Source organism: Onychostoma macrolepis, chromosome 03 (assembly GCF_012432095.1).
Source record: "Onychostoma macrolepis isolate SWU-2019 chromosome 03, ASM1243209v1, whole genome shotgun sequence".
NCBI lineage: Eukaryota > Metazoa > Chordata > Actinopteri > Cypriniformes > Cyprinidae > Onychostoma > Onychostoma macrolepis.
The window spans coordinates 3,143,158-3,168,058 of record NC_081157.1 but is presented as its reverse complement, the minus strand read 5'-3'; the positions used below and the strand labels follow the sequence as shown (position 1 = coordinate 3,168,058).

The 24,901-nt window shown below is 39.7% G+C and overlaps 1 protein-coding gene across 9 annotated transcripts in view; it reads left to right on the top strand.

Moving 5' to 3' along the window:
• Window positions 1-24,901, top strand: part of LOC131536770 (stonustoxin subunit alpha-like) — an 86,180-nt gene that overhangs the window by 6,924 nt on the left and 54,355 nt on the right. For 4 of the 9 annotated variants that reach the window (XM_058769883.1, XM_058769881.1, XM_058769879.1 and 1 more), the window contains one exon: window positions 20,272-20,364. The exons of 2 other annotated variants lie outside the window; for them this stretch is intronic. In XM_058769883.1, the coding sequence (XP_058625866.1) occupies window positions 20,274-20,364 (91 nt within the window). In that variant the 5' untranslated portion in view covers window positions 20,272-20,273. Of the gene's footprint in view, window positions 1-17,973; window positions 18,096-20,271; window positions 20,365-24,901 lie in introns of those variants that run through there. 3 more of the 9 variants (XM_058769884.1, XM_058769885.1, XM_058769882.1) reach the window with 2 other exon arrangements.

Below are 24,901 nucleotides of genomic sequence, written 5' to 3'. Positions count from 1 at the left end.
ATTGTTATTAAGGATGTAGCACTATCTGATCACTTCTGTATTTTCTTTGATATATTGATCTCTGTTACCACTGAATCTAGAGCTATTTATGAAGGCTATATCTTTAACACCAAGCATTTCTGCAGACTCTGTTGATCTTCTCCTGGTTTCATTTAACTCAAAAGTTAAGAATGTTATTGATGATATTGCTCCGGCAAGGGTCTGCAAGAAGAATGGCAGACAAAAATCACCATGGAGAAAATCAACAGCAGTTCAGAGTATGAAAAGACAATGCAGAAAAGCTGAGTGGATGTGGCGGAAGACAAAACTTGAAATTCACTATAGCATCTATAAAGACAGCCTTCATGCTTTCAATGTGGAACTAGCCACAGCTAGACAGACCTTCTTCTCAAACCTCATAAACAGTAACTTAAACAACACTCGCATTATTTTTGCTACTGTGGAGAGACTGACAACCCCCCCAAGTCAAATTCCCAGTGAAATGCTCTCCAACAGCAAATGCAATGAGTTTGTTTCCTTCTTTTCTGAGAAGATCAATAATATCAGAAAGGAGATTGGCACAACTTCTAGTTTTGTAGAGGTCACACAGAATCGACCGCAATTAAAAAAAAAGGTGACTATGTCTGTTTTTGAAGCAATTGAAAGCAAATTTTTGAAAGAAATAGTACAGCACCTTACATCGTCAACATGCTATCTTGACACATTTCCCACATCCTTTTTCAAAAGTGTGCTTAACTGTTTAGAAGCAGATCTCTTAGAAGTGGGCCTCACTACTTTCTGGGACTTTTCCAAACTCCCTTAAAACTGCAGTTGTTAAGCCCCTTCTGAAAAAGCGCAATCTTGATAACACAATGTTGAGCAACTATAGACCAATATCAAATTCTGATTCTGGCAAAATATCAGTGCTGGTACTACTAGATCTTAGTGCTGCGTTTGACACTGTTGATCATAACATACTTCTAGAGAGACTGGAAAACTGGGTCGGGCTTTCTGGGATGGTACTCAAATGGTTCAGGTCATACTTAGAAGTGAGAAGTTATTATGTGAGTATAGGAGAGCATAAGTCTAAGTGGACGTCCATGACATGCGGAGTCCCACAAGGCTCAATTCTTGCACCACTCCTGTTTTGCCTGTATATGCTCCCAAGTTAAATAATGAGAGAGAACGAAATTGCCTATCACAGCTATGCTGACAATACCCAGATTTACCTAGCCTTATCTCCAAATGACTATAGCCCCATTGACTCCCTCTGCCAATGCATTGATGAAATTAACAGTTGGATGTGCCAGAACTTTCTTCAGTTAAACAAGGAGAAAACTGAAGTCATTGCATTTGGAAACAAAGATGAAGTTCTCAAGGTGAATGCATACCTTGACTCTAGGGGTCAATCAACTAAAAATCAAGTCAGAAATCTTGGGGTGATTCTGGAGACAGACCTTAGTTTTAGTAGTCATGTCAAAGCAGTAACTAAATCAGCATACTATCATCTCAAAAAAATTGCAAGAATTGGATGTTTTGTTTCCAGTCATCACCAGCAGGGTGGACTATTGTAATGGTCTCCTCACCGGCCTTCCAAAGAAGACCATTAGACAGCTGCAGCTCATCCAGAACGCTGCTGCCAGGATTCTGACTAGAACCAGAAAATTTGAGCATATCACACCAGTCCTCAGGTCCTTACACTGGCTTCCAGTTACATTTAGGATTGATTTTAAAGTACTTTTACTCATTTATAAATCTCTCAATGGCCTAGGACCTAAATACATTGCAGATATGCTCACTGAATATAAACCTAACAGACCACTCAGATCATTAGGATCGAGTCAGTTAGAAATACCAAGGGTTTACACAAAACAAGGGGAGTCCGCTTTTAGCTATTATGCCGCCCGCAGTTGAAACCAGCTTCCAGAAGAGATCAGATGTGCTAAAACATTAGCCACATTTAAATCCAGACTCAAAACTCGTCTGTTTAGCTGTGCATTTGTTAAATGAGCACTGTGCTACGTCCGAACTGATTGCACTATGTATAAGCATTTTCTATTCTTAACTGTTTTAAATTCTTTTTAAATCAATTTTATATCATTTTGTTTTTTATTGTTGTGATTATTATTATTTTTAATGACTGTTTCACTTCCTTTTATGTAAAGCACTTTTAATTACCATTGTGTATGAAATGTGCTATATAAATAAACTTGCCTTGCCTTGTATGAATGTCTGGAAACACAAGAAAGGATTCACACTAACCACATCAGAGTCTGATCAATTATCTAGTCTACGGTCACAATCACGGTAACTAGATCCTCTTCAGATCCAGCAGTGTGAGAGCAGCAGTGTGAAAGCATTTCTTCCGTAGAGATTTTGTCCTAATAGACATGACGAAGAAACATCATCCAAAGTGGTCAATCTCTCTCTGAGGCAAAAGCGTTTCAGCACAGCGGTCCAGAGACAGAAAAATTACTGTTTTTACTTGTAATTTCTTAAGTTTGTCCAAAAATTATCATTAGATCTTTTTCCAACTTAAAAGACATCCAATATTTCCATATCATAGTGTTAGCATATCTTTACAAAACTCAGTATGGGTCATTGGCCCAATGATCCTAAATATACCTTTAATATGAATTATGAGCGTTGTGGAATTTCAAATTTAAGAATCAATTTAAGATCTGTTTATCCTATGTATGGAAGAATATTCAGGACTTTTCAATGTGAGTGGGCGGGACTATACTAGTGTTTGTATTGGGAGGTGACGTCACTCACAGACGACCGTGCCGAATGCTTTGATCAATGGAGGTAATCGTTAAAGACTCCGCTAAAGGCAGCTGCCAATCAGTTCGTGCCTGTGTGAACAAACAGAAAACCTTCCTGGAACAATTAATTTTTTTATAATAATAATTATAATAATAATCTTTTTTTACCCCAAATGCAGCGGTTATACCCTGCTAACAGTGGGAGCAACAACAGTACGCACAATAGGTCAATATTCACTATTACCCAAACACTTTTTTACTGTAAGGACGTGCCTGTTTGTACCCACTTGTCCGTAAGTACTACATATTTACTGTGTATACACATTAGTAAGTACAGTAAAGTATCTAATTAGTTACCATGTACGGGCACTACCTGTAAGTGACCGTTATTACCCACATTTGTCTGTATGTACAAACTAATTACCATGCATGTACGACTGTTACGTACAGCCATGTTTCTTATTTATTACCATGTACATACACTTCAGGTAAGTACTCTGTGTTACCACTCATTTGCCTGTAGGTACAAGATATTTACCATGTATGTACCAGGGAAGTACATGTACTGTAAAATAAAGTGCTACCGGTATTTCTATCTGATACTACATACAACTCTAGTTTTGTTGTTGTAACCTAGTTCAACCAGGATTATGTAACACAAACCAAGAGAATGTTATTTCAACTTAAATCCATTACGTTAACCCAACATACAACTTCCAATAAAATAACAACTTCTGAAAAAACCCATTCAAAACATGCACACCTGCTCCATGCTGATTAGTGAATTTTGGTTCAATGAGAAATTATGATTTGAAGTTATTATATATTTTAAGTTGCAGCAAAGTGAAAATTACAATTGACAGCGCTACTCTTCAGCACAATGGTAACCACTGTAAAAAAACAAAAAAAAACTTAAAAATATAAATAAAATGTCACATGACTGGCAGCAAGAAAACATTAAACACTAACAGATCTCCCCCTCACTTATTACAATCCAGTCTGACATTATATTGAGAATTAGCTGAGGTTTAGATGTTGATGTTTTATTAAAAATAATCACGTTTGACGTCACCGTTGTGGGGATAAGTGTTAGCGTTAACTGAGCTCTTGATCCTTGAATATGTAACATGAGTTTTTCTCTTACTGCTGCAACGGTGTGTTTTTAAAGCACATTTGTTATAGCAACAGTTGTGAGAAAAACTCTGATCAGATGATCTTGATTGATCACTGATGATAACTCAGTCATGATGTAGTGGTTAGATACACAGATCATATGAGGAGTCTGATGTCTGAGAATGTTAACTGTTAATCTAGTGATGTTATGACAGTCAAAAATGATCGTTTTCTCTTTCATTATATAGGAAGTATTTTGAGCTGTGTCTTTTTGACTCACACAAAGATCAAGAATCAGCACATGAATCTCAACAATGGTGACAATCAATGCAAACCTTTTTTGTGACTTTAGTAGCTTGTTTTGTGATGTTCAGAGTTGACTGTCACCATTATTGAGGTTCATACGCAGATTCATGATGTCTGTGAGTCTGTGTAATCCAGTCCCAATTTCTGCGTAATGATTTAAAAACTTTCAAAATTTCAAGGCAAGACGTTTCAAAATGTGAAACTAGTAAATCTAAACAATACACTCCTGATGTGATTTGTGATCCCTAGTTGACAATAGAATCATTATCTCACTAGATTTTCTCAAGCACTTTCAGCTACATCAAACATACTTTAGAAACACACAGTTACAGCAACAAGAGAAAAACTAATGTTAAAAAGTCAAGGATCAAGAGCCCAACTAAAGCAAACACTAAACCTCTGTTAATTCTTAATAAGAAGTTTTGTATGAAAGAAACTCAGACTGGTTTGTAATAAGTGAAGATGCTGAGATCTAGAGAGATCTGTTAGTGTTTAATGTTCTGTTGGGATTTAAAGGGTTTCTGTTGTCTGTGTTTTGAGGGTTACCATTGTGTTGAACAGTAGAGTGTGTGCTTCAGTTCAGGAGAACACCAAGAAACATTGACGTTATGCTGCATGTTGCTTTATTTAAAGGCAGTAGCTGTACTGTTGCTGATGCAGTGATAGTTACATTAGTTCAAGCATGTGTGCTGTTGCTAGCTAATGGTTAACTGCAAGAGATTTATATTTTACAGAGAATGTTTCACAGTGATAATGCAGGAATGTTGTTTCCAGTAACAGTAAATGTTTAGCACTCTGTGCTGCCATGTGTTTTGCCTTTTTTTCCCCATCATTTAAAATAAAAATATTATATGAAACTCAAGCTTTTTCCATTTACGTCGCCTTGCAAGAGTTAAAACTTTTCTTTCCCTTAAGAAATTTGAAATAGTGATTCATGCATTTATCACCACACGTCTTGACTACTGTAATTCACTTTATTAAGGAGTTACTAGTTCATCTATTGGGCGTTTACAACTTGTTCAAAGTGCTGCTGCGTGGCTGTTGACCGGTAACAAAAAATTTGATTGCATCACTCCCATCTTGATATCTCTGCGCTGGCTACCAGTTAAATTTAGAATAGAGTTTAAAATCTTAGTCTTTGTTTATAAATCTTTACATGGCTTAGCTCCAGGCTACCTTTCAGTCTTGGTACTCCCTCATAATCCAACTCGGTCACTTAGGTCTGGGGATCTTGGACTACTCTCTGTGTGCAGGACTAAGCTAAAACATAGAGGGGACAGAGCCTTTGCAAGGGTTGGCCCTAAACTATGGAACAGCTTACCACTGTCAATTCGAACGGTATCTTCACTTTCTATGTTTAAATCTAAGCTTAAATCTTATGTTCTATCTATGGCATTTAACAACATATGAATTTTTACAGTATGTATTTTACTTTGTTGATTGTAATTCTTTATTTTATGGATTGTTTCTAATGTTCTGTACAGCACTTTGGTCAACCTTTAGGTTGTTTTTAAATGTGCTTTATAACTTATTAACTTATTAAGTAATAAGTAACTGGAGAAATCAAGTTACGTCTTCTAACAGTTATGCTTCAGTAACCTTAAATCATTTGTTTCATTTAAACAAAACCAGTTATTTTAGATGTTACCAGTTGACGTACAATTTCTAATTTTTTATCAGTGTAAGGCTTTAGCCTATAGATTTATGACATTCTTAGTGAATTACAGTCGGCCATACCTCCAACAAAATAGCCTTGAGGATTGAAACAGCAGTTTTGTTTCCGTTTCTCTAACCAGACACTCCAGCTTTGCAAAAAATACAAATTACATTTGAACACAATAGAAAAACATATATATGCTATATGTGACCCTGGATCACAAAACCAGTCATAAGGGTCCATTTTCTAAAATTGAGATTTATACATCATCTGAAAGCTGAATAAATAAGCTTTCCATTGAAGTATGGTTTGTTAGCATAGGACAATATTTGAAAATCTTCAATCAAAAAAAATCTAAATATTGAGAAAATTGCCTGTAAAGTTGTCCAAATGAAGTCCTAAGCAATGCATATTACTAATCAAAAATGAAGTTTCTATATATTTACAGTAGGAAATTTACAATATATCTTCATGGAACATGATCTTTACTTAATATCCTAATGATTTTGGATGGGATAATGGATAATGGATCACTTTTACCCATACAGTGTATATTTTGGCTATTGCAACAAATATACCTGTGCTACTTATGACTGCTTTTGTGCTCCAGGGTCACATATACAGTACTGTCATCACAGATCACAGATCTGCATGTGCTGGTCACGCGGTGCATCTCTTTGGCCATTAATCTTGATTACTTGCCCCAAACTTGACGATCTCCTTCCTGCGTTGGACTTATCAATAAGTATACTTTTGTCTTAATGTTGCAAGCTGTCCTGTGAAAAAGGCTTGTTAGTTAGGCTTTCTTCAGACTAGTTGGAGCTAGGAATCTGATTTATGACATCCTGTTTTCTTGGGGCCTCTCAGGAATTTCAGCTCCTCATGTTTCGATGTTCTGATTGAATCTTAAATTGTCTGATTCGTTCTGATCCTACAAAAGAATTCTTTATAAATGAAACAGTTTATTTGCTAATCTACGATAAAATACTAAACAAAAACACACACACACACCTACAAACGTTCAGGAAATGAGTTATTGCGATTTGAAGAAAGTTTAAGTCTAGCACCCTTTTGCTATTTCGTAAATTCAACTGGAGATCACAAGCAGAGACTTATCTTGACTGCATACAGATCAATTCACCAGTTTCCAACAAAATTATGGAGATAGTTTGTTTACTTGCACTGAGTTGAGTTGACAGCTGATCGCCGGTTGCGTTTCCCTTTCCTGCTTGGGAAACCTCTGAGGCTGCTGATTGGCTGCTGAAGTCGTCGTCGCGTGACGCGTTTCTACGAAAGCCCTTCCTTGATAGGTTGGTTTCTTTGTGACATGATGAGTAATGATGCCTTTAAGTTGTTTAGAGTTTCTTGCGGCTTCAGGTTCTAATAGCTTCTTCAGTAAGAAGTTTTTACGAAGTGTTTGAGTTTGGATGATCAGCCGGGTGTTAAGTCAGTGAGCGCTTCGCAGCGCGATCAGTGAGATGAAGCCAAAGTTTTGCAAGCAGCGAGCAAAGCCTTTGTGTCACAGAGTTTTACCAGGCTGAATTCTGTCGACCCACGACGAGTGATCCAATCAAATAGTCCCTGCAGGCGGAGCCCCGCCCATACTTTTGGACACAAAAGTTAACTTAAAGGGCATATTCCAGGTTAGAGACTCCAGTGAGTCTATGTATAGAAAAATAATGTAGGAACTAGATTTTCTTTAAAATAAACTTTAAAATACGCTATTAAGGCTTCTGGAGTCGTTTTTGTGAGAGAATTTTACTTCCGCATCTGAAAACCGCCAGAACCGGAAGTGATGCATCAAAAGGGAGAGCGGTCCATTTAAACCATAGGAAAGCAATGGATGTCAATGACAGTTCGGACGCTGAGGAAATTGTAAATGTTTATTTACACTCCTATGATGGACCACAGCCATACAATTATGAGCCTGCTATGCAGCCAAGAGAGCAGGGACAGGCCAGGATTAGACAGAACAACGGTCAGAGGAGACAGATTGAGTTGTGGTGCGAGGAGAACCAGTGGAGAACAGGGCAGGTGTCTTGGTGAGACACATATCGTTACACCTTAGCTAACGATATGTAATCAGGCAATAGCAAAGCTAGTATTGGTCATCTATAAGTATGGATACTTACCAGTAACAGAAACTAATAAGCGTTGATCAGGCGTGTCATGCTCGTTAATATCCGGCACTAACGTTACGTGACTCTGCACCCAGGCTTTGAGGCTTGCTGTCTGAACCCATATGTGCTACAGATAGCCTATATGCACTTCAGACAGGAGCATGGACCTCTCCAGGCCAGCAGACACGAGTATGTTTAGGGCAGATTATTTATTACTCTGAGCTAAATACTTGCATGTATAAATAAATCGTAAATTAAAGATTTGAATATTAAAACAAACTGAATGATTTTGTTTCTCAATTACAAGTTGCCTATATTTAGGTCATGACTACCTATAAGTCGCACTTTCTGATGCCATTAGTATAAGAATCATTATTGATATTTTGTCCCTATCTCCAGACAATACCGCTACACAGCATACAGGCAAGTTGTCCGCTGGGCCTATGGCATTCTGGGCAGGCACATCAGGAAGCCCTTACCTGCATGTGTTGTGTCAGCCATTAGAAGACAGTTTCCAGAGGAAGGAGGACTTTATAAAGGTTTTGAATGGCCCCATTTTGGTGCCAATCAATAAAAAAAACTAAATAAATAAATCACAATCACAAATTGTCTTACTGTGTAAGAACTTATTTATGAAGTTTAGATCAGATATATAAAGCAGTTCTGCATTTATGGTTAATTCAATTCAATGTTATTTATACTCTTAAATATACACTATATACACTAAATTACAACAAAAGTTTTCATAGCACTGTTAATACCTCACTCAAAATACAACATTGCAACTGTTAAAATATACACGTGGATGTACCAAACATATACGACCAAAAGAAAAATATACAATCTGACCCAATTAAAAACCTTTCAGAAACTAATGTGTTTTTAACGTGTGTTAAATCGTGAATGCTGTGCTAGATATATGCCAACAGCTTCATCCGTGTTGATCCTCTGGAGGGATCTGGAGAGAGGAGCAGGTGTAGAGGAAGACAAGACAGTGCTGCGTTCTCGTAGAGCCTGTGGTGTCCTGCAGTATTCCTCTCTCAGAGACTCCATGAGGCCTGATGCATATGCTGGGAGAAGGAAGCTTAGATCACATTCACTGCCGACTCATAGTCTGACTGACTTAATGATATTTAGGAACCGACTGAAACTGCTAACCGTATGATGGCTTTTCCTTAACAGGACGGACTACCCAGCCACCTTTGCGGAACCTTGGGTAGCGAACCGCATAACACACCTCACCATCACTGGTTCGAGCAACCTCTCTGCTGCCATTGTGGTTGAAATGCAGGGCTGCCAAGAGAAGTCTGTAGAAAAAGTATAATTGTTACCCATTACAAGTTGTGCATATGTGAATAAACCCAGAAGTAAAAACAACATATAGAAAATAAAAAAAAAATTAAAAAAAACTATTTTCTCTTGTATAGTGAGTGAAGGCGACATTGCCCCTCTGTGACTAAAAAGTGCCATTACTCATCGACAGTACAGAATATTCTTTTACCATCACATACTTACCTGCTGTACATCCCAAGGTAGGAGAACCCAGTGTGTTTTGGTGCAAAGTGCAGTTTAACTGCTACAGTTGATCCTGCGTAAACACACATTCTTTTCTTAAGATGAGGCATGATTGTACAATCACAGTGAGGTGGGATTTGTATCACATCTTGTTCATTTTCAACCACATAATGAACACAGTATGTTGTACCTGGTTCCAGCCACTCCTTGTTCCTTGCTGCCCCCTCCAGAGGTGGATGTGCACAGCAGGGAAACGTAGGAGTGCCATGTTCGTGAATGTCTTGAACATGGTTGACCATGCTTGTCCACTTGGCCTCCATCACATCTGCATCTCCATTAGGAGTGGAAGCTGCAGTCCAGTAGAGGTGGTTAATAACAGCTGGCCTCCACAACTTCAGATCTTCACACTCCCTCTCCTTTGCAGCAGCATCCAAAGCTTTTCCTAGACCTGTTTCAGAGCAGAAACACAAAACGTTAAAAAGGAAAATGTAATTATAGGCAACCTAAACAAAACTACCTTCATCAAGATACATACTTTTGCCAATATGCCAGATGTCAAAGAAATGGCTTGTTCCTTTTGGACACAACTCCTCCCGCACCCACTTGGCAACCTAAAACGTGGGACACAACACATTGATAAGAACATTTGATTGTAGTTGTAAATATAGTCAGCAGCTAGATTTATTTTTGTGTACATGTGCGTGTCTTTACCTGCCGGTTTCTGTCTGTGATAAGGGCTGACACTTGCATATGTTGCTCAGTCAGAAACCTTATGCTGCGCTTTAGACCCTCTAGCTCACACCAGGAGCTACTTGGGACCTCTGAGCTCTGTAAAAAAAAAAACATTCGGTCATGTCACTGTGTAACATTACACAGGTGATAGGTGTTTGAGATAACATTAACTTACCTGGACAAGTTGAATATCTAAAACCTTGTTGATTCTGTCCTCAATCAAAGAGTATGTGCCATATTTTGCACAATGGCCAGGAGAATCTGACCTATGAAAGTCAAAAATGGTTTAATTGAGACGTTTAAGCACAAAAACTAATACATTAAACTATATAATATCATACAGTTTTGACTTTTATATTTTAATGATACACGCTGAAGTGTGCTACCTGCAGTCACCAGACAAGATCAGTCCACCCCTCATCTCATTCAGATCTCTAATGACCCCTGCCTGCTCGTTCTGCCATGCCTGCACGATGGTAGGAATCGTGTACAAGCGCTGATGACGGAAGAAGGTGCCGACACTGATGCTCTGAAGCCCAAACAGCTTCAACATCCTGATAGTCTGGGTAGCCATGCAACCTGAAAAGTGGATGGCCCCACTCAGTAAAAGGTTGCAGGCTGGCATATTCCGATGCAGAATTGGCTGGTTCTGCCAAAAACGCTGATACCCACATGCTGCACAGACCTGAGAGATGTATGTGAAATGCATACCATAAAAACAACAAAGTATATAAATAAAACAAAAAATAGTTATGGTACAACTTCATTTTTCTACCAGAAATCACAAATAGCCTCTTACTTGCTTTATTTTTACAAAAGTTCCCTCCTGCTTCTCAACCTTTCCTTGGGTTTCCTCACAACAGGCTGGGCAAATTGTAAAGAGAGACATCAGCTGGCTTCGGCACACAATGAACTTGTCAGCAGCACTGAAAATAAGATAAACATTACTTTTGACTTGACACAATTTGGTCATACACAATCTAAAACTAAAAGAATGTCTTACTTGAGGTCATGGTGAGATTCCTGCAGTGGTTCCTCATCAGATAAATCGCTTCCCATTTCCTCCTCTGGGGTCCATGACACATCACCAGGTTTGTCCATGAAAACGGAGGATGATTCATCATCGCTGTGCACAGGACTGGACAGTGGAGTTGATGTTTGTTTCTCAAACCTTTCTGTCTGAGTCCCCACACTGACCATCTTGGGCTGTGCCTGAACAGCTAGAATAAAAATAGGTCCACCTTTGTATAATTGTGCTTAGGTACCCCGTCCAACCTACTGCAATACTAAACAAATACTGTCACAAAATCTAAATGTGTAAATTCAATTGTGTGTTAAAAATGGAGGTCAAAGATAGTGTTGGAGTTGTACAGAAAGATTTTACTAATTATTTGCCCTCGTACATTATGTAAACAGATGTTAATCTACCTGATGAACGTTGTGAAGGTCTGAGGTTACACTGTGAGCCAAAGTGAAGCACAGATGATTGAGGGGGCCAGTGGAAAGAAAGCCTCCTGCTCTGGGTCAGTAAGCACTGCAGCACTGGCTGTAGTAGATTCATCCCCCCCTTCATTCCTTGCACTGTCTCCCAAAGCCTTACAAGCACACCACATGACAATAAATTACCAATTAGTTGTGCCCAGACAGCAAGCAGTGTCGGCCCAGATCCGGCCCACATCTGGCCCGCATGGATTTCACACGGGCCAGATGTGGGCGAATCTGGGCCAAAACTATGTTGCTGTTATACCTTCTCATATGGTAACATTTTTTCACAGTTTTATTAAATATATAGCTAATGCTTACAAACTAGCTGCGGTTCTTCACAAAAACAACCAACAACAAAAAAAACTTATAACAGTTAACTTTACACATCAAGTTGCTTCTCATTATTTAAATCATTATGTTCACTGATTTGGTATTTATCAGATGTTAAAAAACAAGACTTACGGTGCACAGTTCACGTTTTCGTCGAGCTGCATCTCTGACTGATCCGTGAGCATCAAGTTTCCCGCCGGCGGCCGAACCACAGGTTGATGGCGGACCCGATAAAACTGCTGTGTGCACCGAAGGAACCGCACCAGCTCTCAGTCTCACTCACTTCTTGCTTCGGCAGCCCATGTTGAACTGCATCATATCGCCGGGATGATAATCATCCGGTGTAAAGTGAACGTTACACACCACCGCGTTTTTCGAAGCAGATGCAGAAGTGAAGTCCCATCTCTGCAGCTGCACAAAACGCACCCAGGCCCGGAAGATAGCACCATCCTTTTTCTTGTTAGGAAACCCGTGGACTCGATGTCCTGACAGGCTGGAGTTTGTGCAACCTCCACAAACACAATAATTTACCATGATGATAAATTGAAATACAAAAACTTCCGAAAACACACTGACACACGACCGCTCTTACTGAATACCAACCTACTCTGCACTGAGCCAAAGCAGAACGCGCCAAACGACTCCCTTTTGTGACGTAATATGACGCGATGTTAAAAAAAAGCGGTTTTCGAGAACAATCAAGGAAACTGTCACTTTTTCTTCAAAATTTGTGCCCTCATGTCTTGTAAAAACATGTTAAATCCTGCATTAACGTTTCATATGGTATTTGCCTACAAGGTTATATATTCATTCTGAAATTTTTTTTAACCTGCAATAAGCACTTTAATCTGTGATCTTCCATGCGGGGAATGTCTTTGGAGTTTTAATAACTTCTCAAAAAAGTATTATCATCATTCGTATAATGCTGAAAATTGACATATAATTCACAGAGAATTGTTGCATTCATCATGACCATTCATATGAAACCAAACTCAACATATTTCACACACGTTAATAGCTTTTCCTGCTAAAACGAAAAGGTTTACAAATTAAAGATTAAAAATAAAACATCACGCATAAAAGGGCATAGAACACAATTATTAGTAAGCATATGGCTCCAATACTTTAAATGATTGTACTTTTGAGAAATCTTCATGCAAGTTTGAATTTTTTTGTTCATTAAAAGAAAAGTTGAAGACCGAGATGAACACGCAGGAGTCATGAGCCGGTCATGTTACAGATCTCATGTTTTTGCGGGCCTGAGGGCAGTCAGTTAATTTAATCGTCCTTTTCCTGTTGGACAGACTATAGGTTCCATACATTGGGATCACGGAACACGAGGCTTCCACGGGTTGCGAGAAAGACTCTTGCAGTCCTGGATACAAAAGATCTTTGTGGTTTTCTTGATTAAGTTAGTCATTATCACCATTCTGAGTAGAGAAGCTAAGGCGCTGGCAGGAAACTACTCAGAATATTGACGTCAGTGGTAGTGGTAATTAACTTAGCACTCGTGATGGTTCAGAGAAGGGGAAGATTTTAGATTCTTCTTAGAATGAGTTTATTTGATAGCTCATTGTGGGATAGTCTTGATATATGAAATTCCTACATCTATGACATTAGCGATATAATTTACACTACTTACTTTTATGAGTTTTAATGAGAAGCCATGAGAAACAGGTGAATAAAGACTGGCAATCGATGTTTAATGCACAGAAATTATTATTTCAAGAAATGTAAAGCATTTTTGACTCGTTTGTGCGCTGGTGTTCATTGAGAGCTGTGTGTGGAGGGAGGGGAGTGTATGTCTGTGTTTTTCTGAATGTGTTTCTTCATATATTTGCCCACATTGTTTTGAACAAGCATGTTTGCAATGCGTTCGTTGTCAAACTCCAAAATTAGATTATTTTTAATTCTTAAAAAAAAACACCATTATTTTATTTGAAAATGTTAATTAATTTATTTTATTGACATAATATTTTAGTTTGACGTGTATATTTTTTTCATTAGATCAGATTTATCAGACATTTTAAGCTGTGATATATGGTCATGTTACGACGTTACAATGTACCCCACTTACGGTGTTACGGAAGTACACCCGGACACAAGAGGAAGGTTGAGGGTAATTTATTCAAACACTTCAAATATTCAGGCGATTGCAGGTGAGTACTTGAGTCAATGAATCCTTGGAGGTATATCTAAAGAGAGTGGTACTTGGGATTTGCTTTGCAGGAGATGGAGGAGAATCAGCATCGGAGATCCAGGACTTGGAGGACCAGGAGACGGGGGAGGACGCAGACGAGGAGAACACTTCTAGGGAGGAACACAGGAGGTAAGTAAAAGGGTCGATGATATTCAGCAGATCACAAAGTACAGGTAGGAGTCCTATATGCATTAACGAGACCGGACACTGAAGTGAGGTGCTGAGGGTGCTTAAGTAGTGCGTGTGGTGATTGAGTAAATGGATTGCAGGTGTGTGCTCAGTAATCAGGTGATGAAGTGCGCTGGTATTGGCTGGGATGTGATTCCGGTTGTTCTGTGTCAGTACCCCCTTCACGGCCCGTTCCTGAGGGCCGAGGACCCCGATGTCGTGGTGGTCGGCCTCGTCCTTGGGGTGCGGGGCGTCCAGGATGTAATGCATGGAAGGTATCTAATAGGCTGGGATCAAGGATATCATTTCTGGGTACCCAGGAATGTTCTTCAGGGCCATATCCCTCCCAGTCCACCAAGTATTCTAGGATACCACCACGGCGTCGGGAGTCCAATATGTCCTTGACCTTGTAGGGCGTTCCGTCTTCCAGGATCAGTGGAAGGGGGGGTTCCTCAGCCTGGTCTGGATCTGTGGATACAGGGATGGAAGGATAGTGAGGTTTGAGGAGTGACACATGAAAGTTGGGGTGAATCCTATAGTGAGGAGGTAGTTCCAGTTGGTAAGTGACCGGGTTGATCTGCTTCGTGATGGTAAAGGGGCCAATGTATCTGGGACTAAGGTTTTTACAGGGCGTGCACATTCGGATGTCCCTTGTTGACAGCCAGACCTTTTGACCAGGTTGGTAGGGAGGAGCGGTGGATCTTCCACGGTCAGCTGTCAACTTGCGTTGCCGCAACGCTCTCTGTAGCTGATGGTGGGCTGCGTCCCAGACCCTCTTGCTCTTCCGGAACCAGTAGTTGACTGATGGTACGTCGGATGGTTCGCCAGACCATGGGAAGAGAGGGGGCTGGTAGCCGAGTACGCACTGAAAAGGGGTGAGTCCAGTAGATGGTTGACGAAGGGAATTTTGGGCGTACTCGGCCCAGCCCAGGAACTGGTTCCAGGATTTCTGGTGGCCATGACAGAAGGTTCTCAAGAAGCGACCAATTTCCTGGATCTTTCTCTCCGTCTGCCCGTTTGACTGTGGGTGGTATCCTGAGGGGAGACTGACTGACACACCTAGGAGGGTGAAGAATGCTTTCCACACTCGGAAGATAAATTGAGGTCCTCGGTCCGAGACAATGTCCTCTGGGATACCGTAATGTCTGAATACTTGGTTGAATAAGAGTTCTGCTGTTTCCATAGCTGTGGGAAGTCCTTTGAGGGGAATGAGACGACAGAGACGCTTTTGAAAATCGGTCCACTATGACCAGAATGCATGTGTTATTGTCAGAGGGTGGAAGATCAGTGATGAAGTCCACTCCTAGGTGTGACCGGGGGCGATTAGGAACTGGCAGCGGGAAGAGCTTGCCAGATGGTGGATGGCATGGGCTCTTGGAAATGGCGCAATCTGTACATCCCTGGACAAACCTTCGTACGTCTCGGGCCATGTTGGGCCACCAGAAGCGGTCTTTTAATAGCGAGAGAGTTGCATTGGCCCCTGGGTGGCCAGTGCCCAATGATGTGTGGACTGAAAGAATGAGGGGAGTACGTTGTGTTCTGGTGACGAACTGCAGACCTGGGGGACAGCCCGGCGGATTGTTGTTGGAGACATTGGAGGAGGTTACAGAGTCAGGTGACCATTGGATGGGACTTACAATCATCGTCTGAGGTAGAATCGTTTCTGGTTGATCATTATTTTTTTCTGGGGCGTGAATACGTGATAGGGAATCTGCTTTGACATTCTTGGATCCTGGACGGTATGTGATGGAGAAGTGGAAGCGGGTGAAGAACAGAGCCCACCTGGCTTGGTGTGGGTTAAACACCCGTAACAGAGTTTGTTATCTTTGACATAGGCCTTTCTGTCCTTCAAAGACCTTTCCATGAATTTCGGGCACTTCTGAAGTTGATGATTGTCATCTTGACACAACATGCACTGTGCTTTTAACTGTTCTTTAACTGCTGTTTGTTTGTCATTGTTTACACTTGTTTGAGTCTTAAATACAGTTGCTTTGTTTCTTTTGATTTCCTTTGAGATTCCTTTATCTTGAGGTGACTCACGAGAATGAAGAGCATATAAAGAAGTGATGGGATTACACATGATTTCTGTCTCTGTTGACATGAAATTGACAAAGTCATGAAAACTTGGAAACTCCTTTCCATCCATGAGGGCTGTTGTGACCTGACGGTTCCATCTGGAAGCTGCCCAGTCAGGAAGTTTCTGTACCAGCTTTTGGTTCTCTTCACAGTCGTTTAATATTTCCAGACATTTAACATGAGGTATAGCTTGCAAGCAGGCATTTAAAAAGTCTGAAAATGTTCTCAGTCCTTCTGCATCTTGTATTGTATCTTAGGCCACTTAGACAGCTTTTCACGAAACGCTCTTTGAATGACAAAGGGCTGGCCGTATCTTTGGTTAAGCTTGTCCCAAGCGTCTTTGTAGGCTTCTTCATCATTTCGATAAAAGGTGCCCTCAAGATATTTGTGCGCTGAGCCACTCACATACGTTTTTAAATAATAGAGTTTATCAGCTACTGGGATGCCCTTTCTATCTATTAATGACATAAATGATGCTTTCCAGTCTACAAACTGAATAGGGTCTCCGTTGAACACTGTAGGCTCAGGTACAGGTAACCTGTTAATGGCTATACTGTCCTGAACTGCTTGAGCAAGACGAGACACTTCACTGAGAGGTGTTGACTGGACAACACTGCATTGCTGACGTGACATTTCGTATCTCTGCTCTTCATGTTCATTCTGTGTCGACTGACTTCTTGTCTCTTGTTTTATTTCTTCATCATAGGATTTTACTCTGGCACGAGCAACCTCTATATAATTTTCTACCTGCAGCCGTTCTAGTTCAAACTTTTCATTTTCTAGCTCTCTTCTGAGTTGCTCTTCTAAGGTTCTTAGTTTTTCCTTTTGTTGCCTTTCCGTTTGCATCATTTTGTATTCAGCCTCTTTCGCAGCCAGCTCTGCCACAGCATCTGCACGTTTGCTTGCTGAACAAGAAGATCCAGAATGGCTGCTGACGCTCATTTTTGAAGCACTGGAACCATATATAGAGTGAGCATAACTGTGTGCTAAACGTTCACGTAGACGGCCCCTTTCTCTTTCTGTATCAAACTCGCCATCTACTGTTGTCATTCTGTCATACACAATTTTGACGATATCATTGGTCACAGCTTCACATGCATCTATTTTACGTCTTAAATCAGCAGCAGGTGTAACATGTTCCCTTATGTTACTGAAGAGTTTCAGAATACAGTTATTTTTGTCCTCAAGAGAGTGAGCAATTTCAGCCAGCTGCTTATCAGTTATGTCTGTTTTTAAGTTCTGTCTTGCTTTACGAGCATCTAACTTCCATTGCTTATACAAAGTTGTTAACCTTTTTTCTTTCTTACAGCATTCATCTTTCTGATAAGCAAGCATTTTCTCCGTAGGCATATGTGGACGTTCTGAACATCGAGGGAGTTCTGTACTGTCCTGTACATGACACTGAAGTTCTGGAGTGTTTTTATCTTTATGTTTAACTGCTCCGTTTATATCCTTTTCCCCTTCTGTTTCTGTCTGGAGCAGGCTTTCAGATTCGTGTCCGTCCGTATCCTTTTCCATAATGAACTCGCTGACTACAGCGTCTCAGCTCCGTAGACCATCACACCGATTCTGACGTACTGCAATCCATTTCCCTTCATCACGTTGAAGCTGTCAGTCATCACGTGCAGCGAGGATCGGAACCAGCAAAGGTGAAGCTCTTACTTTAGCAGACCCCGTCCGAATGATGGCCAACACTTTACTGATGTATCTTGAAGTTTTATTAGCGTTCCTTTTTACTCCAGAAATCACCGTAAGAGCTGAATGAAGCGATATAAAAATATACATTAACATTACTAGACATGTTCAGCGATTTTTATGAAACACTTGCTTTTAACTAACAGTATACAAATACACAAACCTTATGCCTTTTCGTTCGCTCTTCATACCATTTCTACTGTTCTCTTAGCCGTCTCTAAGCAGTTTCCGTTTCAAAATAAAAGTCCCCCGTAACTAACGGAAATAATATGATCCTTAAACAATGTTTAACATACAAAATAGTTCAAAGGCAACACAAAACAAGTAGAGAAATTAAAGATAACTCTTATTAAAGTCTGTTACAAGCTGTATGAAAAGAAGAGTTCATTAAAAACGAATGGTCAATCCAGTGGCGACAGTGGACAGAGGAAGTATTTTGGAGTATTTTCTGGTTTTTCAAGCCCTGTTTACACCTGGTCAATCAGATCACAATCGGACGACGCTAAACACAGGGTGTAAAACGTTTTGAGCTTGTCCACTTTCAACCACTTGTTCATGGTGTAGACCAGGCATCCTCAAATCTGGCCCACTCCTGCAGAGTTTAGCTCTAACCCTAATCAAACACACCTGAGCATGCTAATCAGAGCCTGCAAGATCATTAGAAAATCACAGGTAGGTGAGTTTGATCAGGGTTGGAGCTAAACTCTGCAGCAGATTGGCCCTCCAGGGAAAGATCTGAGGAACACTGGTGTAGATGCTCATGTGGTTGAATGTGTTCAAACAGCCACAAAAGTCCGCCTATAGATATAACGCGTAAACATTATGGAAAGGGCGCAAGCCAGACAGGATTTCAACATTTTCAGCTAAGAGATAAAAATTTGTTTGGAAAGTATAAACCAGGGGTGTCCAAACTCGGTCCTCAGGACCGAGTTTGGACAGCCCTGGGATAAACTTACCAAGCGCCACGTTCTCTCACCATTCTGGGTTTCTAACACACATTGCAGAAATGAAAACCGCTGCTGTCAGTATGTTTTTCTGCCGTCTCCGGTCACATTTATATGTCAATTGTATGCGCCCATTCATTTGCTCACCCATAAATCCTCTCCTCCAAGAAATCAGGACAGAAGTGGTTGAAAGTGGACAAAAGAGACAGCAGGTGTTAAAGTTAAGTTAAAGTTAAGTCGTGACGTATTGTCAAGTATGGTGACCCATACTCGAAATGGTGCTCTGCATTTAACCCATCCAAGTGCACACACACAGCAGTGATTAGTGAACAAGTGCACACACACACACACAGTGAACACACACCCGGAGCAGTGGGCAGCCTTGCTCCAGCGCCCGGGGAGCAATTAGGGGTTCGGTGCCTTGCTCAAGGGCACCTAAGTCATGGTATCGAAGGTGGTATCGAAGTGCTGTTTATTCACAATCCCCACCGGCGCGAGAATCGAACCAGCAACCAGCAACCTTCAGGTTACAAGTTCCCTAACCATTAGGCCACGACTTCCCCTTAAAGGCAGGGTAAGCGATTTCTGGAAGCCAATGTTGATATTTGAAATCACCAAAATAAAACCCGCCCCTACCCCAAAAGGGTCTCGCCCCTATTTTGATAGATCCGCCCCACACATACGTAGCCTACGCAACCCAGGCAACGATTAGTTCTGTGATACATAAGCCGCTTTTCCACTAAAATTACCTGGAACATTATGTCCCAGGAGCTTTTTTCCCCCAGACCTGTTGCTGTCTGCGTTTCCATCATGGTCTAAAGTACTGAGAACAGGGGCAGATTCAAAATTTATTAGGTAAAAGAAATATCTGAAGACTAATCAGATGCAAATGTCACGTAGAAATCTTTAAATGGATGGAGTTACTGCATTCAGTGAAAGAAAGAGTTATGACTTTATTTGTTTTTATTGGATTTGTAAACAGAATTAGATTACATTGGACACCATTTTGTGAACTTTGTGAAACAGTGTGTGAACTAATAATCATATTTTTTGTATACTTGTTAGACTTTTAACTACCTTTTTAGAAAACTTGACTAACAAGTTTTTAACAAGAATTTTAGAATGATAAAATTATTATATAATTATTATTATATCATTGTTCTTGCTGTTTTTATGTTCACTACAGACATGGCATCAGAACCCATTGAACTGGCAGCCCTAGGAAGACCTCTGTTTCCTGGTATGCTGTATGACTGCCGCAGTGATTCCTTCATTCCAGGTGTTTTACCTACTTAAAAAATAAGCTTTTTGTTTCCCTTTTTCAACTAATTATGAATCCACAAAAAAGTATGGAAATGTTATAATACTTTTCATTAATAGTTATATTAATTCAAGATAATGCTTAACAGCTCATTAGTTAATATATATTCAAATACTTACAGGTATGAGATAATGTGCTACATAATGATGAACAAATCATTAGTTCATGTAAATTAAAATGCTTAAAAATATTATTATACTTTTAATTCATTTATGATTATGCACTTCACAAAAAAAAAAAAATTGTCAGCCAAACCCCTTTGGCCTAAATTATTTTCTTGAAGTACCCCCTGAGATTTTAAGTAAATATTTCAATGATTTAATGACACATTGGGAATGGACAGCGAGTCAGGACTCGAACTTTGGTCGCCCAAAGCGCAACTGTGCTATATGTAGGCGTACTGCCCACAAGTCTATTGGCACAGACATATCACAGTACTGTTAAAATGTGCTGGAAATGTTCAGAAAGTAGTCATACACACAATAAAATATTTTTACCAAGTTTTATATAAAAAAACAACAGATTTTAAACAAAACAAAAAATGGCTGGGTGACAACAACAGAACATTTTCAAATGTTCAAGTTTTGACAAAAAATAAATAAATAAATTGGTTGAGATTTTTATAATGCACATTTGCTTATTTTCCATTTACCAGTTAAGATTACAACAAAAATTTGGTCCAATTTGTAGCATATCAGAAAGAATTAGACAAGATTCTATCAGAACAGTGTTGAAACAACAAAAACAGCCAAATTCCACAAAGAGGCCAAGGATAACAAGACAACGTCATAAACCTATCCAGGATTCTGGCACAATGAGTCTGAAGCAAGTCTAGCTACAGTAGGTATTCAACCAAAATGCCTATTACCGCTGCGTGTACCGCTACCGGGAGACCACGGCGTTAAACAAAACCCAGTCACATGTGAAACTCGTTCGCAAAATCACCACCAGGTGGCGCAAAGGGATAGTTGACACCATTGCTCAATAACGCAGGAATTGTGACTCTTTTTTTTCCGACTGCATCTTGGAGGGGTGAGGTGTCCAAATTGCAACATCTAGCTTTTGGCGTGCCTCAGGGCTCAGTTCTTGGACCACCTCTCTTCTCTGTCTACATGGCATCACTAGCTTCTGTCATTCAGAAACATGGCTTTTCATATAAATTCTAAGCTGATGACACTCAACTCTACCTCTCATTCCATCCTGATGATCCGACGATAACTGCTCACATCTCAGCATGTCTAACAGACATTTCTTGCTGGATGAAGGACCATCACCTTCAACTCAACCTTGCCAAGACAGAACTGCTTATGGTTTCAACAAACCCATCACTTCACTTCACCATCCAGTTAGGCACATCAACCATAACTCCTTCAAAAACAGCCAGAAACCTTGGAGTTGTGATTAATGATCAGCTGAATTTCTCTGACCACATTGCTAAAACTGCCCGGTCCTGCAGATTTGACTTATACAACATTAGGAAGATCAGGCCCTTTCTTTTGGAACATGCAACACAACTCCTTGTTCAAGCTCTTGCTCTGTCCAGACTGGACTATCGCAATGCTCTCTTGGCAGGTTTTCCAGCCAGTTCTATCAAACCTCTACAATTAATCCAAAATGTGGCTGCAAGATTAATCTTTAATGATCCGAAAAGAATGCACATCACACCACTGTTCATCAATTTGCACTGGCTACCAATAGCTGCTCACATAAAATTCAAGGCATTGATGTTTGCGTACAAAACACTTACCTAAATTCACTACTTCAGACTTACTGTATGTGCCCTCTAGAAGCTTGCGTTCTGCAAGTGAATGGCGCATTATTGTGCCATCCCAAAAAGGCACATAATCCTTTTCACAGACTTTTACATTAACTGTTCCCTCCTGGCAGAATGACCTTCCCAACTCAATTCGAGCAACAGTTCTTAGCCATCTTCAAGATGGCTTTTTTTTTAATAAAAAAAAAAAAAACTTGACCCTCTAACACTTGCACTCTCCATTCATTTTCTAACGGCTTGTTTTCTTTTCTTTTTTTTAAAGGCCTCTAACATTAGCTTTCTCTATTGTTTTCCTATTCTATCTTCTTGTTTTCTTTTTATTGTATGTATATGAAGAATGCATATATATTAGGGGTGGAATGGTACACAGATGTCATGGTTCGGTACGTACCTCGGTTCGGGGGTCACGGTTCGATACGATTTCAGTACAACAGGAAAAAAAAAAAAATCTACTATGCTTGGTTTCTTTTTAATTTATTTTGAACAGAAAGTAGTGCAAATTACAATTTTTTCCACCTAGATGTGAAGATACTAAATATTATTACATTATGTTATATATATAAAATCTGTTTTGTTTTCATTGCGAGTGTACACAAATAAAAGCAGACTTTTATATAGTGATGCGTTATTAATAAGACGATAAGTGTTTAAAGTTGATTCTGCTGGTATAAGGAAACAGTTGAAGTGATCGTGCCGGAGCGCACAAACACACACACACGCACACATGCACGCACACGCACACACACACAAAACATATCAGTTCCAGCATTGCTAACTTGACAGCGCAGTTGGTACTTTATCAAAATAAAAAAACAGTGAACCAAACATCAGCGCGCCCGCCTCTGTGTCACCGTTGGAACACGACTGAAGTACAAAGCCTATAGTTTACATAATAAATAATGGTTTATCATTCAGATGCGGTACATCGCAAATATGGAAATATTATGGAATATTTGGATTTGTGCCGAATGAGAGAAGTAGGATACACGAGCACAAAGCCCCATTTCGCAAACAGTTGAGCGTGCAAGCCTTTAATGTATACTCCTTTGTCAGTCTATGTGAGAGACGCGTTCAGAATCAGCACATGGTCACTGTCTGGTGGGCTTTGTTTTCAAGTGCGCAACTCATGGCATTCGCTGTTCTTCTGCTGGCGGTTATCAAACAGCATTGGATTACTGTGGGCGCCCCCATCTGGATTTGGGGTGAATTGCCTGTATTCGTTGTAAGGCTTCTTGCATCGAACCGAGATGTCCGTACTGTGACGGTTCGGTACGAATACATGTATCGTTCCACCCCTAATATATATATATTAGGGCTGTCAGTCGATTAAAATTTTTCATCTAATTAATTACATGATGTTTCGATTAATTCATCTAATTAATCACAATTAATCGCAAAATAAATTTGACTGTGAAAATACCCACAAAAGATTATTTAAACAGCTAATTTTGTGTTAAATGAGAAAGTCAAGTAGACATTACAAATTGTAGCTTTAGAAATATTTTATTTGATTCAACATAACATTTATTACACACAAACATTTAGGCTACAGCGGCCTAGACTATAGAACATAAAAGAAGATAATTTGAGAAACATCTCAGTATTTTTTGTTCATACAATGAAAGTCATTGGTAACCAAAACAGCTTTGTTATCAACAGTCTTCAAAATACCTTCTTCTATGTTCCACAGAAGAAAGTAGGTCATTGAGGTTTGAGTAAATGATGACAGAATTAAATTTTTTGGGGTGAACTATCCCTTTAATGTTTTATTATTAGTATTATTTAATTAAATGATTACATTTAATTAAATTATACTCTAAATAAGAAACTAAATATGCCAGCAGGTGGCGGTAAATGTCTTTATGAATCATTCATTCGAACGGGTGATTCATTCAGGAATTAAGTAAACGGCTCTTTTTATGAAAGGTTTTTGAATCATCGGTTCACACGATTCGTTCAAAACGTGGATTCATTCAGAAACTAAACACCACTGTGTTGCTTGGAGACACACAACAGTTCTGCTGTGGCTTTAAAGGTAGTTATGTTCTCTGCAAAATTGAGCAAAAACACATAATATCCTGTTTAAAATATAACACTTTAATTTGAACTTCTTATTTACTGAACTGTAGCAAATTGGCTTAAAAGGGAATTGTATATAAATAATTACAATTATTTATATCGGCTGACAGTGATAACTGTAGCAGAATTAAATTGCCATCAACTGATCTGGTCATCCAGCGACCATTCAGTGCAAGTTCAAATCATCTCTAAGAAAGGATATTTTCGTGGCCACAGAAAATACTTTCTTAAGTATTAATGCATTAGAGCATGTAGCAAGGGTCAGAATCGTAAAGGGACATTAATTTGCAAGGCAGAACCAGAAACTCATGTAATTTGTGCACACAACTTTTATTAACTAAACGCTAACACACATAACTAATCTAAACAAACAAACATACATACACTCACGCGTATATACAAAAGGGAAGCTAAAGTGGATGAATGAAGCCATTAGAGAAAACAGAATGCAGTTATGGAAAGAGTCGGTTAACCACCCGAGTAAAACCATCAGCGCCGTTCATAACGGAGTCTATAACTTATACTAAATCTCTGTTTAGTTTAGTTAGATGTACCATACTTGCACTTCCACGTGTGTCTGGAATGCAGTCTCGGAGGAAAAGTCTTGGTTTCAAGTCTTGGACTCGCGATCACGTTCTTCCG